This window comes from Cydia strobilella, chromosome 26, assembly GCF_947568885.1.
Source record: "Cydia strobilella chromosome 26, ilCydStro3.1, whole genome shotgun sequence".
Lineage (NCBI taxonomy): Eukaryota > Metazoa > Arthropoda > Insecta > Lepidoptera > Tortricidae > Cydia > Cydia strobilella.
The window spans coordinates 2,815,052-2,840,413 of record NC_086066.1 but is presented as its reverse complement, the minus strand read 5'-3'; the positions used below and the strand labels follow the sequence as shown (position 1 = coordinate 2,840,413).

General features: G+C 36.8%; 3 protein-coding genes across 3 annotated transcripts in view; 2 read left to right on the top strand and 1 right to left on the bottom strand.

Annotated features, from left to right (window-relative positions):
- Positions 1-22,033, bottom strand: part of LOC134753391 (uncharacterized) — a 37,350-nt gene extending 15,317 nt beyond the window's left edge. The window contains exons 1-9 of the mRNA XM_063689278.1: positions 21,748-22,033; positions 20,451-20,540; positions 19,038-19,160; positions 17,101-17,197; positions 13,692-13,775; positions 4,730-4,853; positions 3,582-3,708; positions 3,089-3,244; positions 1,694-1,851 (exon numbers count right to left, since the gene is read on the bottom strand). Coding sequence (XP_063545348.1) covers positions 1,694-1,851; positions 3,089-3,244; positions 3,582-3,708; positions 4,730-4,853; positions 13,692-13,775; positions 17,101-17,197; positions 19,038-19,160; positions 20,451-20,534 — 953 coding nt within the window. The 5' untranslated portion in view covers positions 20,535-20,540; positions 21,748-22,033. The remainder of the gene's footprint in view (positions 1-1,693; positions 1,852-3,088; positions 3,245-3,581; positions 3,709-4,729; positions 4,854-13,691; positions 13,776-17,100; positions 17,198-19,037; positions 19,161-20,450; positions 20,541-21,747) is intronic.
- LOC134753399 (uncharacterized) lies at positions 8,699-12,832 on the top strand. Its single transcript, XM_063689288.1, has 4 exons — positions 8,699-8,786; positions 9,661-9,973; positions 11,629-11,807; positions 12,712-12,832. Exons 2-4 carry the CDS (start codon positions 9,776-9,778, stop codon positions 12,800-12,802), a joined length of 468 nt encoding a protein of 155 aa, XP_063545358.1. The 5' UTR covers positions 8,699-8,786; positions 9,661-9,775; the 3' UTR covers positions 12,803-12,832.
- A 610-nt stretch (positions 22,034-22,643) lies between the features above and the next one.
- On the top strand, positions 22,644-24,460 carry LOC134753218 (zinc finger protein 234-like). The gene is made up of 2 exons (XM_063689019.1): positions 22,644-22,940; positions 23,643-24,460. Exons 1-2 carry the CDS (start codon positions 22,722-22,724, stop codon positions 24,396-24,398), a joined length of 975 nt encoding a protein of 324 aa, XP_063545089.1. The 5' UTR covers positions 22,644-22,721; the 3' UTR covers positions 24,399-24,460.
- The last annotated feature ends 902 nt before the right edge of the window (positions 24,461-25,362 follow it).

Sequence of the window (25,362 nt, the reverse complement as noted above, 5' to 3'; positions counted from 1 at the left end):
TGCGATTTTGTCGGTGAAATGTTGCATTTATGTATATTGTGTTGTGTATGATATGTGACGTTTTCAACCATAAGGTACCACATTGTCGTTTGTCGATAAGGTAGATTTCTAATTGAAGCTATATGGAAATATCGCCTTACTGACAAGCGACAATGTGGTACCTTATGGTTGAAAATGGCACATATAATAACATTACTTATAAGCGCCATGGTTTATTAGACTGTAAGCTTATATGGGGCATTTTCTATGAAAAGGGACCTTATTGTCGATGGCGCTTACGCCGCACAGCGTTGTATTTATATCGGAGCATCGTTAATAATGGCGTAAGCGCCATCGACAATAAGGTCCCTTTTTATAGAAAATACCACATTTGTGTAAAATGAAATTAAAGGAATCAAATGGTACTGTTATTTTTTTATTTGAAAGTTATAAAAAAAGTTTTTTTTTCGAAACCGAGGTCTTGTATTTTTTAATTAATATATATATATTTAAAATTACCAATTTTAAAATTACCAATTTATTGTGATAAATTGCTCATTTTTTATCTATTTAACTAGATTTAATTATAAAATTAAACATGTGTAAACTACCCTATTGTAGTGAAGCACGCATAGTATATACAAGTAGTTATAGACATTAAACCGAGCGACCGGTAAGAGAAAGACATATTCATGTATTGACAGTTTCATGTATGGCAGCATAATCCTTCTTCTCTTTCACTCATAAATTTCGATATTTCGCCATCGCCTCCTTGCTATGATGCCATAACCATGAAAAAAAGGTCGGTGATAAAGACAAAGCATGGCACTATTTTCTCTTTCCTCTTATAGGAATCGCAAAAAGACTTTCTCGATCACATATTGTATATATATATATATTCATACATACATTGACTGCACTGATCGTTCATTAATGTAGGTTTATTTAAGGGGCTACCTGAGGTTTTCATCGATTTTTTACAAGTTTTGAATCGTATCTCCTACTTTTGCACTACATATAGAATTATAAGACAAGCGGCTATCGGTTCTTCAATCTTTTATCTCCATTTTTGTCTACCGGATTGTGAAAAAAATGAATACTTATTTATTTATGATTGTTTTAAACATTGTCTAAAAAAACATCTTACTTATACGAAATCTACATATTTGGGTTCGTCTTAGACGTCTCTAAAAATTTGTCTAAGGTTTTAATTTTAAACTATTTAACACAAAAATTATGGTCAGAAAACCAGTTTTTTGGCCTAAAATGGTTCAACTTTGATGCCAAATATTTCGAAAACAATGAACTTTGAAGTAAATATGGGATACTATATTGCTAAAATCCGTTGCTGTTAATATGATAAGCTACAAAAAACATTTGAAAACTAAGGGATTCAAATCGAAGGTCATTGGGGCATGGGATCCCCTTAAGGGTCTGACGGAAGATCAGCGCTGCGGTCTCCGTAGTATATATGCTGAGTCAGCGCCTATTCTTGACCCTCTACTAATATAAAATATGTAAATTGTTAATTCGTTATTACTGATATTAGTGTCAAATTGTATGTTGCCTGTTCTTTTTTTGTCTCTTGTCAACTTTCTTTTTGTCTCTTATTATTGTTTGTGTCACAAAAGCATGTAAGTTATGGTTGAATAAAGTTTTTATCTATCTATATCTCTATCAAAGAGTGCCAGGCCCTTGTAGTGAAGACACTTACCGGACACCGCAATAGTCGCACTCCACTTTCTTAACTTTAGGCATATGCGTGTTCAGATGTCTGTGCATGCGATGTTCTCTGGTGAACAGCTTGTCACATATACTACACGGGAACTGGCGTTCCGGGTAGTGCTTTATTTCGTGTTTGCCCCGACTGCTCTGTGGAAATTCAATAAAAAAAAATATCTTTATTTCGGAACGTTCTATAGTTTGTCAAGGGACTGTCTCATTTCAAACATAGACAGAAAGAATCATACTTTGTCTTACACTAGTACTAGCACCCAAAAGAAAAGGATGAGTATGGTTTTTTTTGTTCCTATTTACTGACAAGATTTGCTTGACCAACTATAAATTCCATACAATATTGTTAGTACCATCGTTATAGCTATGTGTTAGTAAATACATTAGAATCAGATCAAAACATAATACAATAATTTATAATTAATAATATCGACTTAAACGAAATTTTCAACAATGAAACCACGATCCAATCAATTTAAATGATGAATATAATAATAATAATAATTGATATGTCAAATTCAAAATAAAATAGAAATTAAGATGTTAAAAATTTACTATTTTTTATTCAAATTCATATAAATAATGATTTCATGATTATGTCATTGGGCAATCGAGCAAAATCGACTAGCGGGTACAAGATGGCCGCGTCTTAACGTCAGGTATCATGGCTATTACTTTCTAATAAGTTTGTAGAGATAAAGTGTGTGCGATGTTAAAATTAGATAACTGTTCCAAAAAGTTCAGTTTGCTTTTCCATTTTCCTTTAACAGCATAGAATATTTAAATAACTAGTCACGATCTGAACTTAAAAACATACCGCCATCTTACGACGCAACTGAGCGCCATTTTACATTTCGTAGTTTTTGTTCCAATCGAATTGAAAAAGAGACAGCGCTACGCACGTATATATGTTCCGCTTACACACCGGAGAGGTATACGAATTCGCATCCCATGTGGTATTTACAGTAGGTTATTTCGCCGCATACTTACGTCTTTAAATAAATCTCCTCCCGCATCCCCTGAACGTGCACTTGTAGGGTCTCTGGTCGACGTGGGTCCGCATATGCGAGCGTTTTACCGCATACGTCACATTAGGCCGTATTAAGTTAGTTTACTCACAGCGTCTTTAAATCTCCTCCCGCATCTCCTGAACGTGCACTTGTAGGGTCTCTGGTCGACGTGGGTCCGCATATGCGAGCGTTTTACCGCATACGTCACATTTGGCCGTATTAGGTTAGTTTACTTACAGCGTCTTTAAACCTCTTCCCGCATCCCCTGAATGTGCACTTGTAGGGTCTCTGGTCGACGTGGGTCCGCATATGCGAGCGTTTTACCGCATACGTCACATTTGGCCGTATTAGGTTAGTTTACTTACAGCGTCTTTAAACCTCTTCCCGCATCCCCTGAACGTGCACTTGTAGGGTCTCTGGTCGACGTGGGTCCGCATATGCGAGCGCATGTTGCCTCTGTTGCTGAGCGTTTTGCCGCATATGTCACATTTGGCCGATCTGGACTTGTCGTGGACGATTTGCTGCAAAATAGTGGTCGATTAAGAACGTATTAATACATGTAATATTTAATTTTTATATCGTACTCCTAAGAATAACTTCGTTTTTTCAGAGGCATTTGACACGAAACCTATATAAAGGGTATGTATCCTCCCTGGAGTACTCCTACTTAAAATATGGGTAATCAGCGTCTGCCTGCATTTGAATTGTTGGCCGCACGTGTCACACTCCATCCTCTTCATGTCAATGTCAAAATGCTTCGCTTTCTGAATCTTCGGAAGCTTAGTTTTAGCAGAGGCATTTGACAAGAAACCTATATAAAGGAATAGTTTGTACCCTCCCTGAGGTACACCTACTTACAATATGGGTAACCAGCGTCTGCCTGTGTTTAAATCGTTGACCGCACGCGTCACATTCCATCCTCTTCATGTCGATGTTGAAATGCGTCTCCGCTATGTGAACTTTTAATGTCGCCCTCGTTGAGCAGCTGAAAATAAGCGTTGTACAGATTTCCACTGATCGAACGTGAGATCTATAATTACGTTTATAGATCAAAATATCTGATCCATCAGAAGGCCAAGGTGCTAAAAAAAGATTAACGCTTTGATAATAGAGGTTTTGTTCAGATATTTGTGAACACTCTAGCCGCCCCGATATGTCTGATGGCTACTGTACGTTGTAGTTTAGTAACAACTAGGCTGCTATTCCTTACTGCCTTATAACTGATAAGAGTAAGTACATTTGAAATAAAAATATGGAAAATGCCTTAAAAGATATGAAAAAGCTCTGTTTTTTCGGATTTTTACAGCAAGCAGCTTTATGTTCGCAGCAAGTGTGCAGCCACATTCGCTGCAGGTCAGCACCCCTCCGACGTAATTATGTGATGGCCACAGGTGATCTGGCCTTTAGCTCGTCACGCTTAGCATCGAGTTCTGTGCGTCGCCTGGCTTCAAATTCACCAATTAATTTAAGTATTACCCAATACACCATTCTTCGCTATTAAAAAAACCGGCCAAGTGCGAGTCGGACTAGCGCACGAAGGGTTCCGTACCATTATGGAAAAATACAGCAAAAAAAATCACGTTCGTTGTATGGGAGCCCCATTTAAATATTTATATTATTCTGTTTTTAGTATTCGTTATTATAGCGGCAACAGAAATACATCATCTGTGAAAATTTCAACTGTCTAGCTATCACGGTTCATGAGATACAGGCTGGTGACAGACGGACAGACGGACGGACAGACGGGCAGCAGAGTCTTAGTAATAGGGACTCGTTTTTACCCTTTGGGTACGGAACCCTAAAAAGTTGTGATTGGTCACTAAAAGTTTTGATTTGTTAAAATAAAACATCTGGCGCAGTAGGTACACAATTTGACGTTGCCAAGCAACGCGCAGTCGCGAGGCCTTTCGCGGCACAATCCACGTGGGGTCATGAGTCATGAGCTCTAGTCAGACTTTTATAGCTATCACTGATCAGAAACCATTAAATTCTTACGACTTTCTTACCTTACGTTACACACGCTGCACGTGTAGTACTTGATTTTGCCCATGTGCCTCTCCTTGTGTTTGCGCAGCGTCGAGGAGTCGCGACAGGCGTACGGACAGAACGTGCATTTGAAGGGTTTCGAATCTGTAACGAAATAAAGAGTTAAATTAAGGACGCCGATAACGCCGGTCAATGACACTGTGCGTCACAATAGGCTGCCTTGAACTGGGGCTATTAGTAAGTATCATGTACCTACATAACAAGTAAAAGTACCTTCGCAGCGCTTGGTACCTACATTTTTTTACTAAAAAGGGAAGACTTTTTTTTGACGGAGTGGTAAAATGCGTTACGTATTCCCCCGGCCTGGGGAGCCATTGGGGGATATATGGGACTCCCTCCTGCATCCATCCTCTCCTAAAGAGAGGAGGAAAGGAGGTATACCCACTAACAGCCACTTCCGTCACGTCACCCGTATTACCGTTTTGAAGGATCCATGGGATGCCTGAGATTCTACCGTGAAAGAAGGGAAGACTTGCGCTAACTCAAAAACGGCTTAACTGATCATGTTTGCCTAGTTTTCATTTAATCTTTATTAAGCTCTACTTTCAGGATTATTTCATAATTTTTGACGTTTAGTTCAAAATTTAGAGAAGGAGATTTTTTAAACTTTTTATTTTATCATTTTGTAGGCATGATTGATTTATATATAAATTTTAGATTTCTAGTACTAACGATCACGGAGCAAAGCCTCGGACGGACCGACAGAGAGACAGACGTGCAGGGAGACGGATATCGTCAGTACTTTGAACGAACCTCGTATCTCTCACTGCTACTCAAAGTTAAAACGCAGTAACTCTGTATGCATCCCATACATAGTTACCACATTTTTCTTTTGATTGACAGAACACAAGATAGGTACGAGTTTTTTTCAAAGTAGTCACGATATGGCTAAGCTTATAAAAAGGAGGCTAAAAATATAAAAAGGAGTGTTTCTTGTCACAATAAACAATACCTACAATTTCAACCTGAAGCTGAAGTCATGTACCTAACAAAATTTAAAAATACTAAATTTACGATCTCATTAAATAGTAGTAATTGTTTTACTGTAAGTCATTACACCACCATAATGATGTTACGTGGAATTCCCTGTAAAAACACTCAGAAATGTCAGTATTTTTTTCTAAGCACTCCCATTCCCATTTGTGCCCGGCGGGTACATTGTTTATTTCAAGGATGAGTCACATTTGCTATTATGACTTAGAAATTGCTTATATCGATAACACTCGAGTCTATATTTAATTAATCACTAGCACAGATACCTTTTTGCCTCCGAAAAACCGAGTTATAACCGCAACTAGTATCCCTAAGGCACGGGTAGGGCCCGAGCCTAGGTCGGCTAGATATTAGGAGCGACAGTCTATACATATAGAAAGGTGCTGAGAAAAGGGCGGCTGGTACCTAAGGGGCCTAGGGCCTAAGGCGGCCAAGGCCGCAAATCCGCCTGTCCATTGTAGAGATAAACACACAAACATCCCGTCATCCGTCCGTTCACCGTAAAACGAAACCTTCAAAACCGCACCGATAATCCGTACTGCCATTAATGCAAATGCAGTGTAAGTATATATGTCCTTGTATGTACTATAAAAAAACGTATCATTAAACGGCTAAATGATTGGCCAGTCGCGATGCTGATATTGATTATGGCAGTCATTTTTATCAATTTCGCAGGTAAAATACAATCATTTCTCGTCTATTGTGTTGTTGTATTTTGTGCCTTTTTGGCACAGACATCAGCTGAGCCACCTTCCCTTTCAATTAGTTAGTTAACTTATAGTTAGTATTTACCAACTGTATTCAAGGTGGTTCTCTTAATCTATTTATCCTCAGAACTAGTTTCTTTATCCACTTATTACCAACTAGCGACCCGCCCCGGCTTCGCACGGGTGGTTCAACTAATTTAAACAAAACCTTTACAAATTATACATATAAACCTTCCTATTGAATCACTCTATCTTTTAAAATAACCGCATCAAAATCCGTTGCGTAGTTTTAAAGATCTAAGCATACATAGGGACAGCGGAAAGAATGTGTAAGAATGTGGAGGCGGAGGTAGCTAGTATATAAATGTTTAATTGTTATAATAATCTACAAATTATCTGCTTTGCCCGAAGGTTGACTGGTAGAGAATGCTTCATAGCATTAAGTCCGCCTTTTGTACGATTGTATTTGTCTTTTGTGCAATAAAGATTAAATAAATAAATAATAATTGTTGTAAAATTTTGGAGTGTTTAAATCCATTGGGTGATTTGGGTGTATATAAATAAGTGAATTTTAACCTCTTAAAGCAGAGTTCCATGTAGGTCTACAGCTAATAGCTGACATTACTCGCAAGTAAATGTTTTATTTATTTATAACTAAGTTATGATAAATAAGAATATTTTAAATTATTATATTTGTACATAAGTTATGACATGTAAAAAAACCTACATTTCGTTTAACACAATATACCTACAGTTTAAAGTTTAACCCTTAAATGCATATTGTTGCCAAATGTATACAAAGTATTGGACAGCTCACAGATTCAACAGAAAAAAAATGGGTTCCAAAAATAAAAAATCATGCATTTAAGGGTTAAAGTTAAATTTAAGTTATTAGCTGTTCGAAATATTTCTTACTTACACTATATTTAATTTTGGGTGCCTTAATGCCTCAAATCAAATAATATCACTAAATGGATAAGTCGGCCTTTGTACTGCCTGTTCAGTGTCATAATATTATTATATTATATATCGTGGGTGATCGGTTTCCTGACACCGGGGTTTCATAATGCATCGCAGCCATAATGTGTTTTTATAATTTTAAGTTATATTTTATGTTACTTTTAAGGTGTATATGCCACTATTTGCCTGAAAAACGTAACGATTTTTCATTTCATTTCATATATATCACCTTTGCATTATTCTAACAAGTTTTAAAAATTTGATAAAGATATTTACGTCAGATACCTATTTTCACGATCTTAATTTGTGCTTGTTCGTAAATGTTTTGTGAACAAATGAATGTATTTTCTCTTTTTATCTTATCTTTAGAAGCCCGCGTCTACTGCCAAGACTCGCACGCCACCGAATTTTTCTACCTAGGCTTCTCCTGCCCTGTCAACTGCAACAACGTCGTGGCAGCCGTCAAAAGGTCATAACTTGTTAGATATTTATTTATTGGACAAAAGCGTCTACTGCCAAGACTCGCACGCCACCGAATTTTTCTACCTAGGCTTCTCCTGCCCTGTCAACTGCAACAACGTCGTGGCAGCCGTCAAAAGGTCATAACTTGTTAGATATTTACTTATTGGACAAGCGTCTACTGCCAAGTTCGCGTGCCCGGGCTCGGTGAGGCGCACGCGCTGGGCTGCAAACGCTCCCTCTGCAAGAGCTATCGCTCTGTTAAATGATATGTCTCTGCGATTACCTGACGTTGACATTTTTTATCATGCGTCTTACCCAGTTATCAAAGGCATTTATGAATTTTTGAATTTAATTTAATTGATAATTATTTATTTACTTTACTGACATAATATTATATAATTGAATTTGTTTCTCTTTTTTTTTTGTAATTTTGACATGTAATTTTATAGTGTAAGTGTAACATACCATGTATGATATAATAACATGTAAGCGCCTTGGTTATAGACTGTAAGCTTATTTGTAAATAAATAAAATGAAATGAAATGAAATGAAATGAAAGACTAGCACGCCACCGAATTTTTCTATCTAGGCTTCTGCCCTGTCAACTGCAACAACGTCGTGGCAGCCGTCAAAAGGTCATAACTTGTTAGATATTTATTTATTGGACACAAGCATCTACTGCCAAGACTCGCACGCCATCGAATTTTTCTATCTAGGCTTCTCCTGCCCTGTCAACTGCAACAACGTCGTGGCAGCCGTCAAAAGGTCATAACTTGTTAGATATTTATTTATTGGACACAAGCGTCTACTGCCAAGACTCGCACGCCATCGAATTTTTCTATCTAGGCTTCTCCTGCCCTGTCAACTGCAACAACGTCGTGGCAGCCGTCAAAAGGTCATAACTTGTTAGATATTTATTTATTGGACACAAGCGTCTACTGCCAAGACTCGCACGCCATCGAATTTTTCTATCTAGGCTTCTCCTGCCCTGTCAACTGCAACATCGTCGTGGCAGCCGTGAAAAGGTCAGTTTACCTTGTTAGATATGTATTTTTATTTATTGGACAGTAGCGTTTACTGCCAAGACTCGCACGCCACGGAGTTCTTCTATTTGAGTATAGGAAACACCTCATAGAAATAGAAATAAATAAAATTGATTATTTCTTAAAGAATCAGAGTTTTGTGCCCTTATAAAAAAAAAAGGAGACTTAAATCTATATCATACTAAAATTTTGTGAGATTTAACTGAAACCTTTCCTGCGTCCTTTCACTGCTAATCACGACACGTTCTCGTTTTGCCTCAACGAAGCATTTCCTCAACATATAGGGAAACATACGTTATCGGCTACGACCGTAGCTCAGCGGCAAATGTGTTATGGTTTTGTCAGTTGAACGTCATAATTAATATCAAAGATAGATATAATTCCGTAATAGATGGATACAGTGTAAGGAAAAAACGTGCCTCGAAAATCAAGAAAATTTGATTCTCGATCAGATGGCGCCACTACCTTTGGCCTACTCTCGTATAGATGGCGTTTACGGTTTCGTTTGTTATTTAACAATTGTAACGCATATCAGTGAAATAACATGGGTCAAAATAATATAAAAATAATCAATGCAAACATTTATCCATATATAATTTTTTTTTTTGATATTTTTATATTTAGTTCTAATCGTGTGTCGATAGATGGCAGTGAATTTACTGTGACTACAAAATTTACTATGACTACTGCTTTATCCTATTATATCCTCTTTGTTAATATTTACAGATTAAAATTACTAGACGAACAAAGTTTCCGAAACAGTTACATACCCCAGAAGGCCCGTCGAGACACACACACACGAACATTCTACAAAACGTGCGAAACCATCTTCACAAACAAGATGGCGGCCGAAGAAATACAAAAGGAAATACATCAGTTCCACAAAAACTGTAAACTGTATTTACAAAATGAATCAGTGGATTTTGACGCGAGTAAATGCTTTAGAAGAAGCTACCACAAGGAATTCTTGGGGGTTGTAACGATGATATTGAACAAGCACGCGCATGGAACGTATAAGTTTACGGAGGAGATGACATCGGTAAGATTTTTATATTTTTTTAGGCTTTTTAGGTGTCCGTACCTCAAAAGGAAAAAACGGAACGGTTATAGGATCACTTTACGAATATTTACTTACTTACTCACTTTGTTGTCCGTACGTCCATCCGTCCGTGCGTCTGTCTGTCAAGGCTCTTTATCTCGGGAACGCGTGATGGAGGTACCGAGTTTAAATTAAAATTAAATTCATATACTCAAATCTACAGCCCCTTGAAACTTTAAAAAAATCAAATTTCTACGTTATCTTGCCGTTTATTTCGCAAAAAACGTATATTTCGACGCTCTCAAGGGAATCAAAATTTATAGGGTACTTCCCGTTGACCTAAAACTATGAAATTTGGCAAGTAATATCGTCTTACAAGTACAGGGAAAAATCTGAAAACTATAAATTAGTGAAAAAAAAAGTTAATATTGTACGGAACCCTCAGTGGGCGAGACCGAATCGCCGGTTTTTTACACTGAAATCCAAATAAAATAATGACTGGAAAAAATACATACCTAACTCGAGTAGAGATTTTTTTAAAGATTTTACGCTGCCTTTCCACTGAGGCGTCTACCCCGCTCTGCCAGATTACAATCGCTTTTCTCATCTCCGTCTCAGTGGAAAGGCAGCCTAAAGTAGGTACCCCCGTCCGGTAAAGATGTCATTGAATTTTATCCAGAACTAGCGACCCGCCCCGGCTTCGCACGGGTTACACAAAACCTTAACAAATACACCTAAACCTTCCTCAAGAATCACTCTATTGATAGGTGAAAACCGCATGAAAATCCGTTCAGTGGATTTTGAGTTTATCGCGAACATACATACACACAGACAGACACGGCGGATATTTACCAGTTATTATTATTAATTCATTTATTCATATAAAACAATTACACAGTTACATATATATTTTGTTTTACTACGTCGGTGGCAAACAAGCATACGGCCCGCCTGATGTTAAGCAGTCTCCATAGCCTATGTACGCCCGCAACTCCAGAGGAGTTACATGCGCGTTGCCGACCCTAACACTCCTCTCCCTCGAGCTCTGGCAACCTTACTCACCGGCTCATATACTATAAATGCGCCAAACTGGAGTAACCAGTTTGATGGCGCGCCGCGCTCAACTCTTACTTAATTAAATGTTTACATTTGTGACTTATATTCTATTGTTAGTAGAAAAGAAAAAAAAAGAAAGCATGCATTTATTTATGTTAGAATAGTTTTACATTATATGTAAGTATGTTGTTATTGATATTTTAATACGTACATGTTGGGTTTGAACACTGAACTTATAAATTTTTAGGTAAGTATGTTGTTAAATCATTTTACGGTTTAGACTCACTTGTTTTAGTCACTCGCGCGACATGTTTCGGAGAGCCTAGGTCTCCTTTCTCAAGCACTAATAGTGCGAGCAGCGTTCACGACGACCGTGTATTGCGTACTCAAATAAGCGTAAGTATGTTGTTGTTGCTTTTCGGTGAAGGTAAACATCGTGAGGTAACCGGACTAATCCCAATAAGGCCTAGTTTCCCCTCTGGGTTGGAAGGTCAGATGGCAATCGATGTCAATCGGACCCCAGGTTCCCATGAGCCGTGGCAGAATGCCGAAATAACGCGAGGGTGAACAATAATAAACCTGTCGACTTTTCATTTCAGTTGATCCTAGAAAAGATCGTAGGAGAATCTGCCGACAACAAACTGGACATATCGAAATTGTTGCAATTCCTTAAGAAAGCTCTGACTAAGCACAAAATAGTGGCGCACGCGGAGGTGATCACCCTGCAGTCTAAACACTGCCTGTCAACGAGTGTGCCGGGATGTTACTGTAGGTCCGGGTATGTATACAATATAAACTGTGTGACTGTATGTGTGTGCGGGCAGTGCACGGAGTACAACCGCCGCAGACACTCGTGCCTGAGGAAGGATTCCCGACAAATCCGAAACATGTCGCCAAAAGCGACTAAAAACAATAGAGAGTGAAACCGTACTAATCTAAATATTTTAAAATATGTCTCACGATAGTTTAATTTCGATTATAAACTGTGTGTGTGATAATTAATATACTAAACAATAAATTGTTGGCTAAAATTTCATTTTTGATACAAGCTTTTATTTATTAATTAATTTAAACTTAATTGCACAAACAAAAAATGTACAAATGGCGTACTTAATGCCCAAAGGCATTGTCTACCAGTCAACCATAGGGCTAAACAGAGATGTAATAAAAATGGTGCAAGAAGTAAGAGAATTTAATTTGGAACTATTGCAAACAACTGAAAAATATAATAAACTACATATACAATACACAAATAAAAATATTAAAATATATACAATTAATATACTACAGTATAATCCGGTTATAACGACACCCAAAGGACCGCTGATATTACGTCGTACTATACAGGGTGGCTAAAAAATAAGTGCATTCCCGTTGCCAGGGAGATTTTGAGATTATACTGAGCAACTTTTACTATGGGACCAACCCTAAAATCGCGAAAAAAACTTTGGGTGTTTCATATATTTTAGCTGGTCCATTTTCTATGAGGGTAAATTTTTTTCGCAATTTCGTGGTTGGTCCCATAGTAAAAGTTGCTCAGTATAATCTCAAAACCTCCCTGGCAACGGGAATTCACATACTTTTTGGCCACCCTGTATACTTTTGAAAATAAATACTTTGATAGCTCAAAATAATGTCGACATAAATTTGCCATGGAACTTAATAATGTTATTTTTTTTTAGGTTTGTCGAGCACTCTGGCCAGTGTGTGCAACCTAACGACTGTTTGACAGAAGGAGATTTGAAATACATATCCCGAGTAAATATATCATAGTATATAATAAACAATTTTACACGAATAATCAATAAAAACGTAAGACATAACCTGTTTACTTGTTTAGTCAAATTAATAGGGTATATGACAATTTAAAATAAATTATTTTGCAGTACATATGGTGCTACTTTCTCGCACTAGTGCGTCAAATAGCACTTTTCGTGCATATGTCGAAAGTTTAAAGGGCCATATGTACTGTAAAACGTTGTACGATACACGTGCGAATAGGTAATTCGCAACTCGTGTCGATTTAAAACATTCCCTGCGGTCGTGTTTTAATTTATCGCCACTCGTTTCGGATTTCCTCTTTTCCGCACTTGTATCGTAAATAACTATTACACCATGCATGAAATAAAGCACCATAAGATAATTTAAAAACGTAGACAGCAGTTATTTTTAGATACTATTTCTATTTTAAAACCCGTATAAAACTATAAAGAGTAGGTAATATGATTGTGACGTCACATGCTAGTGTTTCATATAAATTCCATAGTAGCAAAAACGTTTCGACAGTTCGAAAAGAGAAACTGATTTGACTAGTAATCAAATACCCTATGGATATTTCGTACAATTCGATTCACAAGAGCTGGCACAAATGGAACGAATGAGCGAATGAAAAATAGATTTGTGTGTGTGTATCACATTAACCAATAAAATGGCGGCTCTGACTGTATACCGATACAGATGTCACTCATACAATAAAAGTTTCGTTCATTCCATTCGTGTCAGCTTTCGTGAATCAAACTGTACATAGGTTCCTAAAACTCACCCCCGTTTGAACCCGCGACCTTCGGGTTGAAAGTCGCACGCCCTTTAACCGCTAGGCTACCAAAGTACCAAAGCATGCTGGTCTCAAAGCATGGTGGGTGGTAAAAACATATACACTTACTTGTATGTATGAGTTTGTGTGTGTTGAGAGAGTACGAGGAATTGAATGCCTTCTCACATATATCACACTTGTATGGTTTCTCACCTGCAAAATAAATCCATTTTATTTATTTGTATTATACAATTCATTTGGTCATAGAATAAATATAGTCAAAAATGAGCTAATTTGTATGAAAGACGAGTAACAAAAGCATAGAATAACTTATACTAGAGCGGTACTGTCATAGTAAATTTTGTAACCACAGTAAATTCACTTCCATCTATCGATACACTTTAAACACATACATTAAAATGTATTTAAATATGGATAAATGATTTTTTTTACTTGCATTAATTATTTTTATGATTTTGACCCCTGTTCTTTCACTGATATGCGTAAAAATTGTTAAATAACAAACGAAACCGTCAACGCCATCTATACGACAGTAGGCCAAAGCTAGTAGCGCCCTCTGATCGAGAGTCAAATTTTCTTGATTTTCGAGGTACGTTTTTTCCTTAGACTGTATCCTTCTATTACGGAGTTATATCTATCTTTGAACAAAAATGTAAGATGCGAGTGTGAGTGGAATAGCAATAAATTGCCGAATAATATTGGTATACAACAGAGTTGAAAGACAGGCAGACGGGGTATCTCGATATATCGGGCTATCATTTGTTTAAAATAGGAAATATTACGCCAAACTCTGCGTAGGGGGCGCCACTGCCACAATCCATCACAATCTTAGGGTCTACCGCGAAACAAGAAAATCTTGTTTCTCTCTTGCATAATTCGAGCAACAAAGAGGCAGATAACTAAATTTCGATTTTCGTGTTTCCCGATAGGCCCTTTGTATTTAAATGCATCAATGTCATCTTTTATTATCTGTAAAAACTTGTCAAAAAAAAGTTTCAGGCACAGTATGTATAACTTATAAGTTACTCTATGGTTTACGATAGGCGCTAGTGCTGCACTCTGATGGTAGAACATTGCAGTAATACCCTCTATTCCTAACGCATTTTTCCCGATTCTATATTTTGACTAATCGTTTCTTCATTATTATTCACAACGACGGGACTTAATCCCGTCCCTCCCCGTCCGTTAAGTCCCGTCGTTGTGAATAATAATGAGTAAAAATCGTGAAAGTTTCAATCAATCGTTTCTTTTCATAGGTGCATCATTACGCATGTAAGTCCTAGTCAGTTTTTGGCCAAATTGTAATGTTTTCACGATAGTCACACTAAGCTACTTGTAAGTCAATAGATAGGTCGGTAGGTTCGTTAGGTAAAAGTTCGTAGATTTCAAACAGTCCCCTTTCGGCTTATCCTTTGTCTATTGTTAAATGAAACCGCACGTGCTACTTACTAGCATAAAAAATGGTATGGCCGTTTTAACCGGTTATTCAATTACCACTCTATAGAGATTGCAATAAGGTTTAAAATGAACTAATGGGAAAACATATTCCTTAGCTGTGTGGTCTTTGCGGTTACTGAGTGCCGGCAAGTCGAACGCTACAGAACCAGTCTAAAATGTGTCATCGATATGCGTAACAAAGGCGCGTTATCGGAGAGCGCACTTACACTGGTTTTTTTAGCGTTGGACTAGCCCGCGCTCGCCACGATGCACGAACCAGGTAAAGGACAGGGACGGATTGCGATTAAAACATTTTGATGGATTCATGACAAGTATGTATTTACATATTTAAAACAAACAATAATAACATTTTTTTACTATTCAGTTAAATAATAACATTAGGTAATAATCCGTTTTACAAATAATCAACTATTAAAATATTCCTCTGTAATGTTACAGACTAAAAACTAAAACTATATTTAACAAAATTAATACATACATGCCCTTTTTAAACAATATCGGCTTATTTACAATATATAGGTATTACAGACAAATTTTTAATAAACTAAAATAACGTTTTTTTATACAATGTAAATAATAAACAACCAGCCAAACAGTAATGAGTTATACATACATAAAATATAAATTACTAACTAAAAATATAAATAAACATGCATTGGTACAATATAAATAAAGATGTAGATATATTCAATTAATAAATAACAAAAATCAGAGGGGTGGTTGTTTATTATTTACATTGTATAAAAAAACGTTATTTTAGTTTATTAAAAATTTGTCTGTAATACCTATATATTGTAAAAAAAGCCGATATTGTTTAAAAAGGGCATGTATGTATTAATTTTGTTAAATATAGTTTTAGTTTTTAGTCTGTAACATTAGAGAGGAATATTTTAATAGTTGATTATTTGTAAAACGGATTATTACCTAATGTTATTATTTAACTGAATAGTAAAAAAATGTTATTATTGTTTGTTTTAAATATGTAAATACATACTTGTCATGAATCCATCAAAATGTTTTAATCGCAATCCGTCCCTGTCCTTTACCTGGTTCGTGCATCGTGGCGAGCGCGGGCTAGTCCAACGCTAAAAAAAACCAGTGTAAGTGCGCTCTCCGATAACGCGCCTTTGTTACGCATATCGATGACACATTTTAGACTGGTTCTGTAGCGTTCGACTTGCCGGCACTCAGTAACCGCAAAGACCACACAGCTAAGGAATATGTTTTCCCATTAGTTCATTTTAAACCTTATTGCAATCTCCATAGAGTGGTAATTGAATAACCGGTTAAAACGGCTATACCATTTTTTTATGCTAGTAAGTAGCACGTGCGGTTTCATTTAACAATAGACAAAGGATAAGCCGAAAGGGGACTGTTTGAAATCTACGAACTATAGCTTCAGATACGCGAAGACGAAACCGCCCAGAAATAGGGAATGCAACTTTTCTAGCGAAAAAGGTCATAAAACACTATCTATGCAGTGTAATAACCCAAATAATTAGTTTGGCGCTATTAAGAAATAATCTCAGCATTGAATGTTATTAAGAATAACAAAACCTTTTTAAGTATTCAGTTTATAAACAAATTAATTGTTAACACCCTGATACTCTTGCATTTTATTTTCATTATTGTTATTATTATTTTTTGTTCTTGTTTGCACAAATAGCTCTGTTTTACTCTGTAGAAACTTTATTAAACATGATGTTTAAATATTTTCATTGAGGAAACTTAAAAGCTAGACTTTAAGAAAATTTCCAGTGTTATGTATCAATATAAAATACTTTAATAACAAAACTTCCGTGAGACACAGACATATTAAATATATTAATAACGGGTCACTCACGTGTTTCAAGTCGAAAACGCTCGACATGTTTCACTCCGTACCGAGGAGCGTCATCAGAGCTTGCGTGGACGGTGACGGACCGGCGCAGACTGCGGGCCGCAGCTCGATGTCGAGCGTTTTCGACTTGAAACACATGAGTGACCCGTTATTAATATATTTAATATAAAATACTGTTTGTTTCTTATATAAATAAATAAAAACTGTAATAAAACTTACCAGTGTGTACCAGCATATGTTTCTTGAGCTTAGACTCAAATTGAAAGGACTTCCCACACACCTCGCAGTCGATTTTTCTGTCTCTTATGTGCATCGCCTGAGGAAAGAGTGGGTCATAACTGATATGTGGTATTTCCTATAAAAAGGGACCTTAATGTCGATGGCGCTTACGCCATTATAAACGATGCTCCTATAAATACAATGCCGCGCGACGCTGTGCGGCGTAAGCGCCATCGACAATAAGGTCCCTTTTCATAGAAAATGCCCCATATGTGACGCAGGGCAAAGTAACCAACGTGTAATGAATAACTAAGCTCTCACTGCCAAATGCTAAACACATAATAGGAACATGCATGAAACATATTTAATTATGTTTAATTTTTAATTCAATAATAACCAACATTGTTGTTACATTCAACAATGAGGGCTAACGCGTATGAATTCGCCGCTAGGGGCGCTAGTGTAGATGGTGGTCTTTTCCATAGTTCGAAATGTCGAATGTCACTTGTCACTACAATGACTGACAGCTGTTCTTTAGTCTTTTGGACCACCATCAACAGAGGCGCCAACTGGTGAGCAAAAAAACGATAGCCCTCATTTGAAAGCAAAGATAGATATAACTCCGTAATAGATGGATACAGTCTAAGGAAAAAACGTGCCTCGAAAATCAAGAAAATTTGATTCTAGTTCAGAGGGCGCTACTAGCTTTGACCTACTGTCGTATAGATGGCGTTGACGGTTTCGTTTTTTATTTAACAATTTTAACGCATATCAGTGAAAGAACATGGGTCAAAATCATAAAAATAATTAATGCAAATAAAAAAAAATTTATCCATATTTAAATACATTTTATCGTATTTTTATAAATCTTCATTGTTAGTTTTAAAGTGTGTCGACAGATGGCAGTGAATTTACTGGGGTTACAAAATTTACTATGACAGTACCGCTCTAGTATAAGTTACTCTATGTTTGAAAGTAACTAAATACACATAAACAAACATTTTTTAAAGTTATTCGTTTTTAAAAACGTACAATTTCAACAATAGGTACATTATAGTTATTTATAGTTGGTCAAGCAAATCTTGTCAGTAGAAAAAGGCGGTAAATTTAAAAAATGTAGGCGCGAAGGGATATCGTCCCATAGAAAATTTGAATTTCGCGCCTTTTTCTACTGACAAGATTTGCTTGACCGACTATACCTACTTGACTATTATAATATAAATTCGTGTACATTAGTCTAGAACAATTTAATATTGTAAGCTTTTTCTTTTAGGGTTCCATACCATAATTATTTTCATTAATTATTTTTATGATTTTGACCCATGTTCTTTTACTGATATGCGTTAAAATTGTTAAATAACAAACGAAACAGTCAACGCCCTCTATACGACAGTAGGCCAAAGCTAGTAGCGCCCTCTGATCGAGAATCAAATTTTCGTGATTTTCAAGGCACGTTTTTTCCTTAGACTGTATCCATCTATTACAGCTGGCGTCCACTAGGCTCGCCGAGGCGAATCGCAAAATCGCAATAATTCGCCGTCTATACATTTACTATGAAACTGCGTCTATTGACGAAGAGCCGCGGCGCGTCGAATCGAATTTACCATTCATAATAAATGTATAGAAGGCGAATTATTGCGATTCGATTCGCCTCGGCGAGTCTAGTGGACGCCAGCTTTTAAACAAATGCCTTGCAAAAACTTATGGCCTTAGTGCACGCTGCTCAAACCCCTTAGACGCTCGACGCTATGCTGTACGCCCTGTCGAACGCTCCGCTTCGAGCATCCACTCAGGCCCTGTTGCCTATCGCTAACGCTCCGTAGCGAACGAAACGCAACTGTCACTGTCACGCTAATATGGAAGAGTGATGATGAGATGACGAAGCGTAAGCGACTGTGACCTTGACTAGGCCGCCAGGCCTTACACTTATTGTTCACCTTGATGTGGCGACTGAGGTACTTCTTCGTCTTGCCCGCATAATCACACAGTGTGCATTGGAAAGGAGTCTCATCGGTGTGGGAGTAGCCATGGCTAACTAATGCCCACTTGTTGACAAATCTCTATAACAAAAAAATAAATTACACCTTTTTTTATACTACGTCGGTGGCGAACAAGCATAAGGCCTGCCTGATGTTAAGCAGTCTCTGTATGCCTGCAACTTCAGAGGAGTTACATGCGCGTTGCCGACCCTAACACTCCTCTCCCTCGTTGAGCTCTGGCAACCTTACTCACCGGAAGGAACACAACACTATGAGTAGGGTCTAGTATTATTTGGCTGCGGTTTTCTGTAAGGTGGAGGTACTTCCTCGGTTGGGCTCTGTTCTAAATCTGGAATGACATCCGCTGTCCTGTGCCCTACCACACAAAGCGAGATGTCATTCACAGTGCCCATACCTCTTTTTTGGACATAGTTTAAGGACATACCCGGGCCCAAAATTAAACCACAACCAAACCTTATAAAACAAAGTCCTCCACGCATGCATGTATCTCCTGAACGGATTTTCACGCGATTTTCATCTTTCAATTAAGTAATTCTTGAGGGTTTAGGTGTATAATTTGTTAAGGTTTTGTGTAACCCGTGCTAAGCCGGGGCGGGTAGCTAGTTAATAAATAAATAATATAAGGACATTACTACACAAATTGACTAAGCCCCACAGTAAGCTTAATAAGGCTTGTGTTGTGGGTACTTATACAACGAATGCACAACGCAAGACACATTGCATTGCAAGTATTGCAATTCATCATGTGTATTGTACATTATTATATATTGACGATCTTAATATTTTTATATTCGATTGTAAGAAAAACACGTAATACTTATTGAGAAATAAATATTAAATTAATTTTTTAACAAGCAGAAACGTCTGCGATCAATGCTATTAAGCTTAGAATAAATTTTTTAAAAGTGGAAAAATTACTGCCTTGGGTGAGACTTGAACTCACTCACATTGTACATATCCAGAGATTTTTATATTCGATTGTAAGAAAAACACGTAATACTTATTGAGAAATAAATATTAAATTAATTTTTTAACAAGCAGAAATGTCTGCGATCGATGCTATTAAGCTTAGAATAATTTTTTTAAAAATGGAAAAATTACTGCCTTGGGTGAGACTTGAACTCATTCACATTGTACATATCCAGAGGCCGTGAGTTCAATTCTCACCCAAGGCAGTAATTTTTCCTTTTAAAAAAAAAATATATTATATTATATATGCAAATGCACAGGCAGCATAAAATAGCTGATACGTGCATATCAATGTCCTGCACTTGTGTTTTGTCCATTCGTAAAATAAATTGAATCTAAATCCAAATCTAACATGTATCCCTACTATAAAATTGTACATACCTTTGGGCACAAATCACACTTGTATGCCAAGTGTTTACCTTTAGTAGGTTTTTTGGCATTATCAATCTTCTTAACCAAACTCATGTTCAACTGAAAAAAGAAGATTAATATAGAAATTATAGTTAGTTAGTTAGTTAGTTATGCTGGGCATTTTCCGCAAATCGACATCCAAATGTGCCTATTTTGCGTGAAACGAGGTAGCGCTACTCTAACCACCCCAGCTCCTCCACGAAGCCTAGCAAAGTCTTCAGGTTGCTAGTTGCCTCTTTTAGTGTGCATGGATTACCTAGGTATTTGCTCCTATACACTTCTACCTGTTTACAGTCTAGGAGAATATGTTTTGTTGTTTCTCCTTCTTCCATGCACGCTCTGCACATGGGGCTATCAGTTTTACCCATATTATGTAGGTCCTGTTATTAATCCTACTATTTTACGTAGTTGGCTTCTTGATATTATAATTTTGACAATCAAATCTCCAAGTATAACATTTAAAACCTTTGCGCTTTGAACACATATTCAATTACATTTACAATCGGGTCTATCGCGAACCATGACCAGTGAAACCTGTGTTTAAACGTCGGTAAATAAAGATAACAAAATAAATTCGCGATAGACCCGATTGTAAATGTGATTTAATAAATCTCCAGGTACTATACAAGGAAAACAAGTACAAAAAAAAAAAAAGTGACTGTGAAAAGGAACAAACAATAACAGCGCTTTCTCTGCTATTCCTACTGAAAGATACATAAGACTATCTCGTTCGGTCATATCCCCCCACCCCTCATGACCGATCCAGTTATTCATGAAGAAAAGGCAGTTTTTTGAAAATAATTTACTTGTAGAGAATTCTTACAAGCCGCCTGTAGTGTTTTACACCCTATAAGTCAGAGCCACGTAATAATTGTGTTATATAGAAGCAAAGTCAGCAACATCCACCTTTTTTTGCTGATTTTTCGCTGACAATGTTTCTGACTTTGCTTCTATATGATAGAATAGCCTTAGTTGTACATGTATAAGGGTCAACTCTTAAGTAGTTCTAAAAACAACTCTTACGTTACGTTACTACAATACAACTGCGATAAAATAACTAATCTTCAGAACAATATTACCATTTGCATAGAATATAGAGGGTAGGATGTTTGATGATCATGTAAAAATTGCAAAATGCGGTTTACCTACGGATATTAACCTATGAATTTACTTACAGATAATAACCGCGATAAAATATTAAGATTTATTTGAAAAAATAGTGGCGATGCATATGAAACACGAAACTAAAAATAATATTCTTACTTACCAGATTACATCGATTTTTGTAACATTTAAAAATTATAACTATTGCAGTTGAAAAGACGTGGCATGGTGTAGTTACACAATATTTAGCCTTATATTCATTAAAAAATCGCTTGGATAGCAAAAAGCATTAAATTAAGCTGAATATTTGTTTTTCATTTTTCACAGACTAATAAGAGATACTTGTTTTTGTTTTGACTGATTGATTTGATTGAAACGAATGAAATATTGAATGAAAAATATTGATTTGACAGTTAGAACCTGTGTTTTTGTAAGGATTTTCGTGACACATGCATGATTGTCCAACTTTGGTCCAGCAATGCCCAACACTGTTGTCGTGATTACAACGACGGACCTTTGACGTCCCTTTCAACGCACGTTAAAAAGCGTTTGAATGACACAAATGGAAACATGTGTGTAGCGTTGTTGGATTTTCAACTTTAAGCCTTGGTCTTTAAATCAAATTTAGCGTGCGGGCAGATTCAAAGGCTTTTTGAAAGCGCGTTGACAAAGCGCTCGTGCGTATGAGGCCTAAGACAACCTTTGACATACCATAGTTTGTCAAAGTATAGCATATAATCAAAACCTCAAGCTCGCTCCAGACTACGCGGCGCGAAGCCGCGATTCGCGCACGAGTGTGGAGGGCCCTTCAAGTTTGTCAAAGGACTGTTTCATTTCAAATATAGACAGAGAGAATCATACTATCTTTGTCTTACTCTAGTACTAGCACCCAAAAGAAAAGGATGAGTATAGGTTTTTTTGTTCTTATTTACTGCCAATGTGGTTTTACCAACTATTGCAGATACTTTACACAAGAGCGTTTATTCATCAAACTCATATAGTTTTAAAGGTAGCAACCCTAGCACTGACATTTTAATTATCTGTCTGTTCTGTCTTCACTTGATCTCTTCTGCGGTGTCGCTTAGCATCAATATAATTCCCAATTTCCCATTAAAGTTATTAGAGTAGCTACAAGCTATGTCGTTATTTTACACAAACCGAGAGGTGCGAATGATAAATGATAGAAAGCGGAAGAAAGAAATGTCCGACGCAGGCGTTGCAGAAGAGTTAGGGCTGATGTATTCCTGCGATTTTTGCACGGACGAATACGACAGTGAGACAGAGCTGCACGTTCACAGGAAGGTCAAACATCGCGAGCAGGTGGCTAATATACTAACAGAGGATACAAGCTGCAAGGTAAATACGCATATTACTATACTCGCACTAGTATAGCACGACAAAAAAAACCGGCCAGGTGCGAGTCGGATTCGCGCACGAAGGATTCCGTACCATTACGCAAAAAAACGGCAAAAAAATCACGTTTGTTATATGGGAGCCCCACTTGAATATTTATTTTATTCTGTTTTTAGTATTTGTTGTTATAGCGGCAACAGAAATACATCATCTGTGAAATTTTCAACTGTCTAGCTATCACGGTTGATGAGATACAGCCTGGTGACAAACAGACAGCGGAGTCTTAGTAATAGGGTCCCGTTTTTACCCTTTGGGTACGGAACCCTAACAACAACTATTAACAGTTTTCAATTAGTTTTTTAGTATTAGAAAAAGGAAAACAATCTTATCGTGTCATTTATTGAAAAGTCTTTTTATAAATGCGTAACTATTACTTATTTGTTACATGCGTAACTATGACTTGTTTTTCAAAAGTCTTTCTCAATAAAAAGACATGTCAAAATTGTTTACACTTTTATAATGCTAAAAAAACGAGGTTACAATGAAAAATTAACAAACGTTAATTCACGAATCATGCAATCGTGCATACATTAATTTTGCTGCCAAACCACAATGTAGTTTCTTCACAGAAGAGGCTCCTATAAATTTAAGTAAGCTAGGTAGTTTATATCTAACTTAAACTTATCTATCTTCCTATTATCCCAGTTATGCATCAGTCAACACAAAGACTTTGAGGAACTATTGAAACACACAAAATCTACTCATCTCTTGAGCTCTGAAGACGCTGAGCATGTTCACCGGGAAATCTTCATCTGCGATGTCTGCAACCTGATGTATTTCAACAAGAAGATGCTGGAGATCCACATGCAATACATGCACGATCCTAAAAACAAGTACAAACTCTCCGAAACATGCCCGAAGTGCAACAAACAAATCCAGATCAAACATGTTTGGTTTCATTTTCAACGTCACATGATTCAAAGCATTGCTTCCTGCCAAATATGTTTGAAAAAGTGTAGAAACCGGGCAGACTTACGGGACCATCTCAAAATACATCCAAGTTACTACCATTGTACGCTCTGTGGTTATGAAAGTAAAGTTAAAGACAGTTTTACGGTGCATATGCAAGCGCATAACAGCAATTTGCATGAAAGTGGGAATATTGCGATAGATGAGAGCATGTTGCGGAAATGCTTTGCTCCAAGGAAGAATGCGAAAAAGAGCACTTGTAATATTGGGATAAAAGGTCTATGTTTAAAAGATTTGTTTGTGTGTGTGTTATGTAGAGGGCTTTGTAAGGAAGACGAGAAAGCGGCACACATAGCCAAGTATCACTTGGTGGATATAGTGGCTACGAAGAAACAGTACATGTGTGTGTGCGGTGAACAGTTTTTCAACAATGTGTTGTTGAAACATCATGTGTTCAAGTTGAAAGGAGAGCACAAAGCATGTGACTCGTAGTACAGGTATAATCCTCGATTCGCCCACCATATGTTATATTTTCTATAAAAAGGGACCTTATTGTCAATAAAAATAAAAATAAAAATAAAAAATGCCCCATATAAGAATTATTATTGGCAGTTAATGCAAATCAAAATGTTAGAATTTTTGATTTAAATTCAAATTAATTACAACAAATGCATGTATGTTCCAACTCAAAATGTTATTAATGATTAAAATACCTTAAAGTAAACTTTGAAATTTTAAAATAGTCTGATGAAACTTGCATTTTTGGTAATTTTTAAAACATGCTATTTAATATTTATGTAAGAAGTATGTGTTACAGCATTTTTTCTGACAATCTTACTTATAAACTGAAGTAGTTGTTATATACTAAAGAAAAAGTAAGAGAAGTGTTCTTTAACTATAAAACTCCCTTGAGACACAAACATATTAAATTATTTTAAAACGGGTCACTCACGTATTATTCCATTTATTTTTGCTGCCCTTATACATATTTCTTCCTTGCGCTAATTTCTACTACCTGAAGGTTGTCTGGAAGAGATCGCTTTTAAGCGATAAGACCGCCTGTTGCTGCTTAGTTTTTTATGTTAATTTGCTGTATTTAATCATGTTTCATTGTGCACAATAAAGAATATTATTATTATTATTATGTTTGCCCTTTACATAATCTCGGGACCATGGGGTCCCGGACATTTGGAAGGCGTGCGTGGGGCCGAAGCCAACACGCAGAGGCCCCTTGTAAAAAGACAATTTACTCTAAAAGGTGATGTGACACCAACCGACGATTATCCCTGTATGCACTATAGTAGTGCACCCAAGGACAAGCCCCGGTTAGTGCAGGACTATTGCAATGATAAGAAACAAAATAAACTAGGCTATTGTGTTGAGATGTTAGTGTACTGGTTACCGGGTCTATGGAAATACTATGGTACCTGCCCCACTCTATGTTTAAAAACACGAA

Coding starts and splice junctions, on each gene's coding strand:
- LOC134753399 (XM_063689288.1), top strand. CDS start 9,776: ATGGCGGCCGAAGAAATACAAAAGGAAATACATCAGTTCCACAAAAAC. Junction 9,974..11,628: donor TTACGGAGGAGATGACATCG/GTAAGATTTTTA, acceptor TTTTCATTTCAG/TTGATCCTAGAAAAGATCGT. Junction 11,808..12,711: donor GGATGTTACTGTAGGTCCGG/GTATGTATACAA, acceptor ATTTTTTTTTAG/GTTTGTCGAGCACTCTGGCC.
- LOC134753218 (XM_063689019.1), top strand. CDS start 22,722: ATGTCGTTATTTTACACAAACCGAGAGGTGCGAATGATAAATGATAGA. Junction 22,941..23,642: donor CAGAGGATACAAGCTGCAAG/GTAAATACGCAT, acceptor CTATTATCCCAG/TTATGCATCAGTCAACACAA.